We start from the raw sequence: 14,258 nt of genomic DNA, 5'->3' as shown, positions 1-14,258 counted from the left end.
GCTCATCCAAGACCAGAGTAGATCGAGTTCGAGTCAAGACCAAGACAGGAGAGGGCCGAGTCTGAGTCGAGACCGAGACCAGTAAAGGCTGAGTCTAAGACAGGAGTTTTTTATGATTGTATTAAATGTATAGTTTAGAGAACTATTGACTCTAGGTGCATAATTTATTATTTTCTTAAGCTTATGTTGGTTAAATAATGTTACTAGTTAAGTATAACAATTTAATACATGATATGTCCTAGGTAAAGTGAACAAATTGGTATTACAATTAGGACATGTCAGTGTTAACAAAGTGAAAAACTCAAATTAAAGGTTCAAAGTGCCTGTGTGGCTTAGCATGGCAATACAAACTACCAGCTTCTGTATACTATTATATTCCATTCAAGAAAACATTTCTGCTTTACAAAAGACAGTATTACTGTACTATAACTAAATGGGTCTAAAAACCAAACAATTATCTATTAAATATGACAATGTTTATGCAGAAAGTGAATATAAACATTTACATTCAATTTGTTAACAATTTCCTCAATTGCACTACTATATTTAAATCAAAGCATTTCTGCTTATTTTTGCCTGTAAGATTTAATCGCACAGAATTTTCTTTTTTTTTCTTTCAGAAACCATTCAATTCTGTTGACATTGAGAGAAGTTTTTTTTTTCTTCAGTATGTGAAGCATGTAGTATGTGTGGCTAAAGCATTTCTAAAAGACTAAAGGCCGTTCAGACCAACGCAGTGCAACGAGCCCAGAAAGCACACGTACCTGTACGTCTCCAAGATGTCTGTTTTAGATCTTTTCATCTGGAAAGCATCTAACATCTGCAAAATATCTTAAAAAGATCAGAATTACAATCATTCTAAATCATAAACGTCTCAAAGATATTTGCAAAATGTCTTATTGACATCTGAGACATACTATGACATTATTGGCAAACAACGTAAAATAGATGTCTTCCAGATGTAAACACACACATCAAATAGATGTCTGGGTGTTGTACGTGTGCTATCAGGGAATAGAGTATAACACAGATGTCTTGAGACACGTTTTTAACAGTTTTTGTTCTTTTTAACTTAAAAAAGAAACATAAAATAGTGGTGCTCCTGCACGAGATGCCAAAAACACAGTGATACATAATGCAATGGTCAAAGACATCCATTTAGCATGTTTACATAGAAAAACTACTGAAAAACAGCATGATTGGATGCAATAACTTTACCTTATTAACAAGAGGTACCAATAGAAGTTTCTCAAAGTTACCTCTCAAAAAAGCTGTCTTTTGTTGACAGTTGTTAAATATCCACTTTATCCAACGATTGGTTTGTTTTCCGTTTTCTAAAATATCGTAATGCTGGTTTAATTTAGTGAGATAGCAGTCCGAACGAATCAGACTGAATAGCCAATCGATTCAGACATTTTTGCTAACCTGTTTGGCCAATTCGCTGAACCCCCACCCCACACACACCGACTCAATAGGATTATTTATTTGCATGACTAGTTCTGATTGTACGCAGCTGATTGAAATGCAGGACAAATGTCAAGATCTCTCATATTGTAAGTCAAAAATGTTTGTCAGATAAGTCGAAGCTTTCGCTGTATATTTTTTGAAAAGGGACTCGACTGGACTCTGGGTTAAGTCAGAGTCCACACTTGTTTGAGTTCAAGTCAAGACCGAATCAAATTGCTCACGAGTCCATGATAAGACCAAGACCATGAAAATATGAATCCGGTCTCGCGTACTACATGACTGGTATGTACCTTTCTCAGTGTTAAAATACTTTCTTCTATTCCAGCTTAATATGCAAAGAAAACTATAAGTAAGCCATTCATAGGTTATTTTTCTTAAAAACTGTAAATATTGTGTCTCTATGGCGCTATGAAAATTCCTCAGTTTGTTTTGAGCGACCTGCTTAGACCCACCCAAACAACGTTACTCAACCAATGGTGTGAGATGGGGGAGGGACTAACTTTTTTTTTTTTTTTTTTAAATGAGGCAGTTGAGGGGCATATTCAGAAAGCTGTTTTGAAAACATTGTTTATTTTTGCAATTCCATTCGGTGGCGCTACTCTCTCAGAAATTACATACTTCAGCTTTAATATTAGAAAGCCCTGAGAAATTTTACAACATTAAACATATTTTAATTATATTCATGAGTTAACACTAACTTTGGCAGGCCTAAAATGCTAAATTACAATAAAAAATAAATATACTGAAAAAGTGAAACTAAACTTAAACTAAAAGTCAGAGTACAGTTATAGCTAGCTAAAATAAAACTAAATTGAAAATGAAAACTATCAATTCAAATTTCAAGCTATCATAACCCTGGTGCATGTATATGTATGTAGAGTGTCACTTCTCTTTCTGCAGGTCCAGTTGGGTTTTGCCCGTCTGCGGGCTCAAGTGCGTTCTCGTCAACTAGCCTGGCAGTATAAACAGAAACGACAGGCAACTCTACTGCTTCAGACTCAGACCCGTGGCTATCTGGCGAGAAAAGAGTGGAGACGAAAGAGAGACGCAGTGGTCCTCCTGCAGGCTTATACCAGAGGAACTCTAGCCAGAAGAGCTGTCAAGAAGATGAAGAGAGATGTAAGCTGTTTCCCGATAGATAGACTTGCCATGATTTGATGACAGTAGTTGTGAAATACAGTAGTTCAAGCTATCTACATGGCCAAAAGTATGTGGATAGCCCCTTCTAATTGACGGGTTTGGCTTTTTCAGTTACACCTATTACTAGCAGGTGCATAAAATGAAGCAAGCAGCCATATAAACTCCTTAGACAAAATTTTTCCCATGACAATGACCCTGTGTGCAAAGTGAGGTCCTTAAAAAGGGTTTACTGAGTCTGGTGTGGAAGAACTTGATTGGCCTACGCAAAGCCCAATCCTGAACCCTACTGAACACCCCATTGAAGTGCTTGACCTCACTGATACTCTTGTGTCTGAATGGGAGTGAATCCCCAGCAGCTATGTTCCAACATCTAATGGAAAGCCTTCTCAGAGTAGTAAAAAGCTTTTATAGCAAAAAACGGAAATCTAACTCCCTATAAATGTCCATTGTTTTGAAATAAAATGTTCTGTAAGCACAAATGGGTGAAGTGTTTGGATGTCCACATACTTTTGGTCATATGGCTGAATTAATCACAAAATCCCATAATGTGGCTGTTGTATCTTACTCACTGTCTCTGTTGTTTGTAGGCTTTCCTCTCACTTCAGGAACGCAAGGCAGAAGAGTTTGCTGTTCTAGAGAGACAGAGGAAGCTAGAGGAAGTTCTGCGTCAGAAAAAAGAAAAAGAGGTGGCTGAGCGCTTGGAATCCATCAATGACCAAGAAATGGTGGATGATATCTTTGGCTTCTTGCCTAGCATGGTTGGAGGACTGGAAGGCCAGGCACCTGTGGGCTTTGAGGTCAGAGATCAAGATTCTCAATGATGCATAATGTTAACACTAATTTAAAAACTACTGGTGCCAGCTGGAGATTTGTTTGTTGCATTTTTCAGGATTTAGAGGGAAAACGGACACTGCTTGAGGAGGTGGATCTTGATGATGCTCCAATGATAGACAATCCAGAGGAAGACTATGATGATTTGGATGAGTACTCTTTCTCCAAGTTTGCTTCAATGTACTTCCAGGGTGCTGCCACACCCACACATATTCGCCAGAGAATACGTCAGCCCCTGCTCTACCATGAGGAGGAGAATGATGTCCTGGTAAATTTACTTTAGACATTGACCAGTGCTGTAATCTTTGATTGCTTTATGTTTTGTTTTTTTTCTGGCAAGGCATGAAGAATCACAACTTAGTACTACTGTTCCTCTGTTTCTCCACAGGCTTCACTAACAGTTTGGTGGATGATTCTGAGGTTTATGGGTGATCTCCCCGAACCTAAGGTTCAGCAGATCTCAAGAAGCACACCAGGCTTTGCTGATCGCTCCTTGCAGCAGGATGTGGCCTCCAGACAGGATAGACGCCTCAGCCATATGGTGGGCCTGGACCAGGTTAGAGGACTCTTGCATCTTATGACTAAATGATGTGAAATGATTTCTAATGACGACTCAAGGGGTTCTGCAACACTCCATTCCTGTTAACACATTTTGCTTCTTAAAAGGATAATTTAACTAAAAAAGTTTCTTTCATAATTTACTCACTGTCTTGTTATTCCAAACTCGTATGACTTTCTTTCTTAGTTGGTACACAAAAGGAGATTTTTTTTATGAATATCCCAGTCTGTCTTTTCAATGCAATGGCAGCTGATAGTGACTTACTTTAAAGGGATAGTTCACCCTAAAATGAAAATTATCTAATGATTTACTCACCCACATGCCATCAGATGTGTATGACTTTCTGCTGAACACAAACACAAAGATTTTTAGAAGAATATTTCAACCCTGTAGGTCAGTAGAATTCAAGTGAATGGTGGCTAGAAATCTGGAGTTCCAAAAAGCACATAAAGGCAGTATAAAAGTAATCCATAACACTCCAGTGGTTAAATATATATCTTCAGAAGCGATATGATAGGTGTGGGTGAGAAACTGATCAATATTTAAGTCATTTTTTACTATAAATTCTCCTCCCTGCCCAGTAGATGGCGATATGCACAAAGAATGCGAAACGCCAGAAACACAAGAAGAATGCGAAAGTGAAAGTGGACCTTTATAGTAAAAAAGACTTCAATATTGATCTGGTTCTCACCCACACAAGATTTGGATTTAACCACTGGATTCATGTGGATTACATTTATGCTGTCTTTATATGCTTTCTGGAGCTTCAAAGTTTTGGCTACCATTCACTTGCATTGTATGGGCCTAAAGATCTGAGATATTCTTCTAAAAATCTTTGTGTTCAGCAGAAGAAGGAAAGTCATACACATCTGGGATGGCATAAAGGTGAGTAAATGATGCAAGAATTTTCATTTTTGAGTGAACTATCCCTTTAAAGCTTAAAAAGTACCCAAAAGTGTCATAAAAGTAGTCCATGCAACTCATATTCCAAGACATGCGTCATATTCCAAGTCTTCTGAAGGCATATAGTAAGAAACAACCCAAGATTTAAGTAATTTTTCAGTGAAAATCTTGATGTTCGTTGAGCATTCATGAGGGCATTAGAGAAACTTGTTCAAAGTGGCATGTGTGTTGGTGTGAGAACTTATGTTTAACAGCACATTCTCGTTTGAACATGCAAGCCACTGTGAACAAGCTTCTTTCATAGCAAAAATGATCCTTTTCTGTTCTAAAAGAAAGTCATATGCAATTAGAATGACATGAGGGTGAGTATATTTTGGGTGAATTATTTCTTTAAAAAGAAAAGCATTCAGCAGTTGTATGTTTAAAGGAATATTCCAGGTTCAATACTAGTTAAGCTCAATCGACAGCATTTGTGGCATAATATTCATTACCACAAAAGTTTATTTTGACTTGCCCCTCTTTTTCTTTACAAAAAGCAAAAATCTGGGTTCTAGTCAGGCACTTACAAAAGACGTGAATGGGGCCAATCCCTGAACATTAAAATACTGTTTTACAAGTATAGCCACAAGACGTAAACAATATGCGTGTTAACGTGCTTTTAGTGTGGTAAAATCATGAACTAACCTTTTCGGTGTAAAGTTATAGCCAATTTTACAACTTTGTTGCCATGATGATATAATGTCAATAAAGCCTAAACTGACTGTAAAAATAATGATTTTAAACAACATTACAGCTCAAATAATACACGAGTTTTAACAAAAGAATTAATGTAAGTTCTTTTATAACATTATAAGCTTCACATTTCTGCCTTCAAACCCTCCAAATATTTTAAGTGCCTCACTGTAACCTCGATTTTTGCTTTTTTTTTTATGAAAATGGTAATCAACATTATGCCACAAATGCTGTCGATTGAGCGTAACTTGTTTTCAATCCGAAATATAAGATGTTCTCAAAGTGTTTATTTTAAATATAATGCTATCTTATTATTTTCAGAGGATAAGAAACACAAGGAACACTCAGAACACAAATGTTTCTACAATTCCAGAAGAGGTTTCCCGAAAATCTTCAACTCGAAACAGAAAAACATCTATCCCAGAAGAGGCTCAAAACCGCAAACAATCTGCTATAGCGGAGCAGGGTCCTAAAAACAGAAAGACTTCTACTTTCACTGATTTAATGTCTCGAAACAGAAAGACCTCCACAACACCTGAGGGGGTGCCACCAAACAGATCCAATAGAAAACCATCTACTATTGAAGAAGAGGTGAGACAGACATAAATGCTGTAAAAGTAAATACACTTCTGCACTAATACAACACTTAATCATTCTTACAAGAACATGGATAAAAAAAACTCCAGATTACTCAAATTATTACAAATCCTAAATAGATAAATTATTCAACATCTTGACTCATTTACTCTTCATATGAAGTCAGAGAATGGGTTTGAAGTTTCCAAACCACCCACTGTACAAACTATTAACGAAGAAGATGAAATGATTAATGGAGAGGGACTCACCCTGGACCGACCAATGACATCTCTAGAAAAGCTGCATATTATCGTTGGATATGCCATTGTCAGACGCGACCTCAGGTTACTAATTACTAAAAATAATAAGGAATCTATTGTTTAGAAGTCAGTAGAAGTTTCTACTTCTAAGTTCTTACCATCTCTGGTTAGGGATGAAATCTACTGCCAGATCTGTAAGCAGCTCCAGGAGAACCCGAGTCGTGGAAGCTTCTACCGTGGCTGGATCCTTTTGTCCATCTGCTTGGGCATCTTCCCTCCTAATGAGCGCTTTATTAAGGTATTTTTAGGAGTTGATCATGTCTTTACGTAGTAACACATTTGCAATGGTCTCTAGGGTGTGCTTAAGCCTTTTAGATAAAATATCTAAACATACTTTAAACAAGAACCTTTTCTTTGAAAACCAAAATGATTTAAGATATTATATTTTCATATAAATCCAGCAACAATCAGTAATATTTATGCTTAAAAAAATACAAATAAATAAATAAATAAAAAATGTGTCAATGAATTGTTTATTTTTCTTACCCCATAGGCAAATATATATTTTTTCTTATTTAAAGCATAAATCTCACTGTATTTTGTTATATTTCTCTTATAAAACTAAATCTTAGGTAATTTTGCTTCTCAAGTAAGTGTATCATGTTTTAAGGATGTTTAGATATTTTAACTGGAAAATAAGACAAAAATACTGAGTAAGAATATGATCACTTCTTCTCACAGTACCTCCAAAGTTTCCTTCGTTTTGGTCCTGTGGGATACGCGCCCTACTGTGCAGAGAGACTGAGGCGTACTGTTGCCAATGGAGTGCGTGGAGAGCCTCCCAGCTGGCTAGAACTCCAGGTGAAGACACTAAAACTTCACTATCCTATGGTCTAGCACAAAGGTTATGGTTAGGCTAGACAATCTGCCATAGGTTAGACTATATAATTAATGCACTTATTGTTCACTCACAGGCAACGAAGTCCAAGAAACCCATGGCTATCTCGGTGACTCTGATGGATGGCAGAACTATCAGTCTGCCTGTAGATTCTGCATCCACATCCAAAGAGGTCTGCCAAGTTCTTTCACAGAAGGTCAAACTTCAGGACATGTTTGGCTTCTCACTTTACATGGCTTTATATGACAAGGTATTGAGCCCTCAGTTATTTTTTGAAGAAAATGATGAAGACTTCAGATGACTTTCAAGTTTTTTCAAGACTTCTTCTGATTTAGGAGCAGTATTGTACCCTAATTGTATGGTACTCTCTGTAGGTGTGGTCTCTGGGTAATGGCCGTGAGCATGTGATGGATGCCATCTCTCAGTGTGAGCAGGAAGTGAAGAGGAAGGGTGGCCAGGAGCAACATGCCCCCTGGCGCCTCTACTTCCGTAAAGAGATCTTTACACCTTGGCATGACTGCAGCAAGGATACTGTCAGCACAGACCTTATCTACAGACAGGTCATCAGAGGCCTGAAGTATGGAGAATACCAGTGTGAGAAGGTGTGCTTGAGGACAACTGCAGTATGAATGATATAAAAAATTATTGTTTAGCTTTTTATTACCATAAAAAAAAGTACATAGAAATACTATGATATTGTATGTCATTCATTCATATGGAGTTTATTTTCATGTGCCAATCAGGAGACGGACTACGTTGAGCTGGCAGCGAAGCACTTCTATGTGCAATTTGGCTCAGACTGCAGTATGGAGAATGCCAAGACTGTAGTTCAGGAGTGCATTAACTCAAAACTTGTAGAAGCTAAGTCTGAAGCCAAGTGGGTCCAAATAATCAGCACAGCACATGCCCAGGTAGAGATGTTTCGATTACTTCTCAAGTTCAGCCAAAAATTTAAATTCTTTCATTTGCTCACCCATGTTGTTCCAAACCACAATGACTTTTTATGTGACTGAAGGCTAATATTCTGCCAATTAGGCAAATATTCTGCAAATATGATTTGCTCCGACAATGATTCAGTTTGATTACAATTCTTTACCTAACGATAACGATGCCTCATGAAATCTGAAATTTGCTTATGATTCGATTATTTTGGAACGATTCAAAATTATTGTAAAAAATATGCAGAAAAAGATTCAAGTTTTTACTGAACCTTCTTAATTTAGACAGTACAGACATGCACCAGACTTGAGCACTAGAGAAGTTTTGGCTTATATATGTGGCTGCATATATAAACAGAAAAATAATGTTACATGCTTTATCCTCCTGAGACCCAAGTGTGACTGCTGTGTGCATTTTCAATTTCAATTTCAATTTTTTGTAACCAGTAGCACCTAATAAACATGCCAAAAAAACAAAACAAAATCGAAACAAATAGTTTTCTAAAAAAGAATTATGTCCACATATGTGGACAGTGAGACTAAGTCGTGAAATTTTAAATAATACCAAGATATTGAAAGCTTGCACTCTATTTTGTAAATTACTTAACCTCCATTGTGCTGTCTGTCTGCTCTGGTCTCAGAACAGTTCAAAATGCACCATATTTTCATCCTAGCTCCAAATAAAGCCAACTTTTTTTTTTTCTCAATGTGAAAATGCACAATAAATATAGGATTTCTAATGAAAACCTTGTACTATTATACACATTAGTGTACACTGTGTTTAGCAGCGTGGCATTCGCGATAAATCTCTTAAATCTTTAAAATGGCATATCGGATGAAACTAGGGACTCTCTTTTTTTGACTCAAACAGGTTTCAATGTAAAAACTTAATTAGGTTTCTTACCAGAATTAGTTTTGTAGTTTTGTTGGCATTTCTCCCAAAGATAAACTCCGCTGTGATCAGTGCCATGTTGTTTGCCATGTTGCCATGTTGTAAGGACGTCGAAAGTTCAACCCTTTACTGACAGCTCAGAGTCTTTTGAACTGAGATCAGTCAGTTTAAATTAAATTATGCATTGCGTATAGCAAAGCCAAAATACGTCCAGGCATGAGTACTCGGGGTCACACAAGGTTATAAATATGAATATGTTACATATAGACATGATATGGTACATATAGATATGTTAAATCCATTATAGATATCCAATATGAATAAAGGATAACAATGTCTGATTCAACACAATTACTTGATACAAACACACTTACAAACAGACAGTATGTAAACTGTGGAAGAAGCATTATGATTTGCATATCATGTAACGTTAACATTAATTGCACCCATAATTAAGAATGAAATATGTTGTGTGCAGACAGATAAGATCCATGTTTAAATCGAGCAGGGTCATAGATTTAAAAACTATCTGTTAGTAGAGTATAAAGGCGGTTTTACATGGCAAATTCCCTATTCATTAGGGAATTCCCTATTTATTTTGGGATAGGAAGAGAGGTGGCTGAACGGAGGTGGCAGCTCCATTCACAAGACTCAGCGCTAGATAAAAATGTTTGATCTTTTTGCGGTTGCCACGTGTCATTAACTAATCACAGGTTACTGTAATCAACAGACAACTGGTTAGTTCCCTTCGCTCCCTATCCCTATATTCTGTGGTGATAATTGATTCGTAAATACTGTGATTGAAATTCCTTTCTCAGATGGATGCATTGATACATTTTTCATGGAAGAAAGTCATATGGGTTTGGAATAGTGTGAGTGTGAGTTAATGATGACAGAATTTTCATAATTGGAAGAAATATGTGCCTCTTTTGTCCAGGGCCCACTTATAAACACTCGGACCAAATCTGCTCTTGTGAAAGCTGAGGTGGTTGACTATGCTCGTCAGAAGTGGTCCATGTTCTTCTCCAAGTTTTTTGAAGTTGCAAAGTTATCTGGTATGAATTATTAATATATTTATATACATTCAGTATTAAATACATTGCAAACTAATTCAGAAATTAGATCTTTTCCACAATAACTAATAAAGAAAAATATCAGTAAAAACCTTAATATATATATATATATAATATTATTATTATTTTTTTTTTTTTATGAAATAAATATTTTACCGTTTCATATTCAGGTCCTACCCTACCCAAGAACAGGTTTATCCTGGCCATAAACTCAATGGGAATAACATTCCTAGATGAACGCGAAAAGAAGCTTTTGGTACTATCTTACCCAGAGGTCACCGGGATCAACACTGTTAGGTTAGTTTGGGCATCAGTTAATGTATGATGGGCTTGTATCATGTTGTCAGTTACAATATTAAAATATTCTCAGGTGTTCTTTGATGATAGGTTTTCAATTAGTTTTGACAAAAATATGCATGATTTCTTTCCTAAATGTATCTGAATGAACTGAATTCCACCTGTCTAATTTCCTCCAGAGACAGGAAGTCTGTGTGTTTGCTGACTCTGAAAGGAGACTTCACACTGAATGCAATAATGGCTTTGGACATCTCTGATCTGGTAGCCATGTTCCTGGCAGGCCTCATAGAACGCTCACATTATGCTGTTACTCTAAAAGAGGTTAACAGACCAGGTCAGGAGAGACAATTAGCTGCATACATTTTACTAAATCGTTTTTGTTTTAAAAGGTGTGAAAATGGGTATTTGTGACATTGTCTAATGAAGAAACAATATGGGTTTTTCTTCAAGATGATCAGACATTTCTCAGCTTTAAGAAGGCCGAGCTACTCCTCCTCATTAAAGATGATGAGTTTTCTGTTGACCGTGGCTGGTTGAAGGGTAAGAATGAACGAACTGGAGAAATCGGTGCAGTGCCTGCAGATGCTGTTTTGATTCTTCCAACTCTTATCAAGCCGTCCAATGAAGTCCTGGTGAGAACTGTATTATATGTTGAAATTTGCTTATTGCAAAGCTTACTGATATTATTATACAGTATTTAGTTCTGTGAAGGTCTACATTAGGCTTAGTGATTAAATAAGTCTTGATGCTGCTGGGTTATGTCTCTGAAAAAGATTTAAAGCAGTGCTTCTCAGCTGATTTTGCTTCAGGACCCAGATTTTACATTGGCTATCAAGTGGCACCCCAACAAAATGCAAATACATTTTATCATACAAATATAATGTCTTTATATTCTAACATTTATATTTTTATTTATTTATTTATTTTTAGTTATTTTTTTGTGTTTGTTTAGCCAATAATCCACAGCACAAAACACATTTGTGATCAGCACAAACCATTTTTATCCTCATTGCAACTCACTTCATTGCAAACCCATATTTAATAAAGCCATTTTTGCATCTTGACCCACCATTTGAGAACCACTTCATTGTAAAGACATCATAAATTCAATAAAATGCCATATAATACATTATAATACTAGCTTGGAGTATAAGAATATGTCTACATAAATCAAATACATTAATATCTGAATACATCAATATTTACCAGAGAAACTAAGAACCAATCTCAATACCAGCCTGCTTTTTCACTGATTTGTGAATCGAACTATGATCTAACTCTAACTTTTCTTGTGTGTCTTCAGAATGACCTTACTGAAGTATACCAAATTTGGTGATAATATGTCATTCCGTTCAAGAGTTATAACCATTTAAGCTAAAGTGGCCACTCTCGCTACGTTCGTTTTGGTGTACCGTTGCGACGATGAATCAAAAGTTAAAAATTTTTATGATAGTTATTGATATTGGGACTCCAGAGAATCTTTCTGCGCTGGTTTGGTGCCGATCAGGCAAACGGCCTAGGACGAGTTCGAAAAAGTAGGTTTTGAAAACAATCCAAAATGGTGGAAAATTTAACACAGGGGTAATATCAATACATAACCAGACCACAAAGGTTTGTGTACATGACAGACTCTTGAAGGGATGGTGTTAAAACTTACCAAAAAATTTGACTATTGGTTTACATACCTTACATACATCAGCAGAGAAGAGTCAGTCATATCAGTGGAAGAGCAAGTTATGACATTTTGATTTGTAATTGCAAGGTCAATTTTTTTTTTTTAATAAAAAATCAATTATGCATGGATATATCATTCACAAAAAGACCAGTTACATGCACAAAGAAAATAAAAAGGGTCAATTTTGATTTCATGCCGACTTAAACACTGTAAAGCTACAAAGTTAAAACATATCAGTAGCTCTCATTTGAGAAAAAATATGCATGTTGATCACACATGTAACCAAATCTTACTACTTATAAAAAACACACCCAAGAAAAAAAAAAAAATTAAACTGAATCTATACTGGACTCTATTTAATAAACTCTAATGTTTGTGCATATTATTTTTTGAACATAACAACTACAGAACTGCTGATGTCCTGATATGCACAAATGGATTTAAATTAACTAGATTTAAAAACAAGTATGGTATCGTACAATCCATTTAAGACATTAACCCAGACATAGGATTCAATTCAACAAGGAATGCCTGTTTAGTCTCAATACTAATCTTGATTTATGATAAATGTTACATTTTATTATAAATTTTCATTAGGCCTATGGCCTAAGTTCCAATTAAATTACACCCTTTTGGGCAAAATTGCATGGGAAATTCCTTAAAGTTTCAAAATTTACATTGTGAATGTGTGTTCTGTGCATTCTTGAATCTAACTTCCATTACATAAGCTTGACTTGTAATGTATTGCATGTACAAGTTTATGTTATGTCTGTTTATATGAATACACTGGTTTTGTAACATTACTTAAAGCAGGCCAAGACCTCTTATAATGGTATATGATTACATCTTAAAGCCTTATGTACGGTGGCTGCTTTTGCATGACAGCACTTATACGATACCTATATATGCTGTACTGTGCAAAAGTTTTAGGCATATGTGAAGAATTTTGCATAGTCATGATGTCTTCAAAAATAATGTCATAAATAGTTTTCATTTATCAATTAAGATCATACAAAGTCCAGTAAACATTAAAAAGGCAAATTAATATTTATTGTGACCACTTTTGCGTTCAAAACAGCACAAATTCTCCTAGGTACACCTTAACACAGTTTTTCTTGGTTGTTGGCAAATAGGGTGTTCTAAGCTTCTTGGAGAATTTGCCACAGTTCTTCTATCCATGTAGGCTGTCTCAATCTCTTCATGTAATCTTTTATGATTGTATTAATTGTCACTGTTTAGTATTGTGTTGGTATTTGATGTGTATCACTGCGGCTTTCGAGTCCAAGACAAATTTCTTTGCAAAAGGACAGTAAAGTATAACTTAACTTAATCCTAGACTGAATCAGTGTTCAGTGGGGGCCATGCCATCTGTTGCAGGGCTCCTTGTTCTTCTATTCTATTCTATTTTCAAAAGGAATGTTTGTGAGTCTTACATTTATATTTCCTACTGACATACTAAAGCTGGAGATATATGTAAATACCCATCTTAAACCAAATGTATTTGTGAAACATCTTATGTGCCTAAAACTTCTGCAGTGTTACCAAAACTCTCCCGCTTCTTTTGTCTGTGTTTCAGAGCCTGATCAGCTTGTCCCCAGATCAAAGAAAGACCATCATAGATAACACTTTTAAAGGAACCGTGACTGAGAGAGTGGCACTTGCAACCCTTCAAGAGTTCTCCATTGAATATTTCAGGTACTTGCATTAGCTGTTAGAGCTCATTGTTGTTACTACTTGGTATTATCGTTTCAGAAGTTAAAGAACTATGATACTACAGCATATCACCATGCAATGTGTTTCAAAAGCAAACAACAGTAACAACCTGTTTTTTTGTCATTGTGTCCAGGCAGCCCATTAAAGATGTGAACAGACAGGTGATCGCAAAGAATGCAGCACCTGAAAGGCTGTGGGCCAACTCCAGAGAACCCATCAGACAGCCCCTGCTCAAGAGACTGGTGGGGAATCCAGAATTAAGCCCGCAAGCCTGCCAGGCCTTCACTGATATCCTTTGGCACAC

At 36.2% G+C, this 14,258-nt stretch overlaps 1 protein-coding gene across 1 annotated transcript in view; it reads left to right on the top strand.

Annotated features, from left to right (window-relative positions):
• Positions 1-14,258, top strand: part of LOC127446125 (unconventional myosin-VIIb-like) — a 39,005-nt gene that overhangs the window by 13,192 nt on the left and 11,555 nt on the right. The window contains exons 20-36 of the mRNA XM_051706798.1: positions 2,368-2,586; positions 3,195-3,404; positions 3,497-3,706; positions 3,827-3,994; positions 5,954-6,223; positions 6,392-6,552; positions 6,640-6,766; positions 7,210-7,329; positions 7,443-7,616; positions 7,741-7,968; positions 8,110-8,277; positions 10,134-10,251; positions 10,440-10,566; positions 10,746-10,900; positions 11,017-11,198; positions 13,818-13,936; positions 14,088-14,242. Coding sequence (XP_051562758.1) covers positions 2,368-2,586; positions 3,195-3,404; positions 3,497-3,706; positions 3,827-3,994; positions 5,954-6,223; positions 6,392-6,552; positions 6,640-6,766; positions 7,210-7,329; positions 7,443-7,616; positions 7,741-7,968; positions 8,110-8,277; positions 10,134-10,251; positions 10,440-10,566; positions 10,746-10,900; positions 11,017-11,198; positions 13,818-13,936; positions 14,088-14,242 — 2,911 coding nt within the window. The remainder of the gene's footprint in view (positions 1-2,367; positions 2,587-3,194; positions 3,405-3,496; positions 3,707-3,826; positions 3,995-5,953; positions 6,224-6,391; positions 6,553-6,639; positions 6,767-7,209; positions 7,330-7,442; positions 7,617-7,740; positions 7,969-8,109; positions 8,278-10,133; positions 10,252-10,439; positions 10,567-10,745; positions 10,901-11,016; positions 11,199-13,817; positions 13,937-14,087; positions 14,243-14,258) is intronic.

This window comes from Myxocyprinus asiaticus, chromosome 9 (assembly GCF_019703515.2).
Source record: "Myxocyprinus asiaticus isolate MX2 ecotype Aquarium Trade chromosome 9, UBuf_Myxa_2, whole genome shotgun sequence".
Taxonomy (NCBI): domain Eukaryota; kingdom Metazoa; phylum Chordata; class Actinopteri; order Cypriniformes; family Catostomidae; genus Myxocyprinus; species Myxocyprinus asiaticus.
The sequence above is the reverse complement of the archived record's forward strand: the minus strand, read 5'-3'. Positions and strand labels throughout refer to the sequence as shown.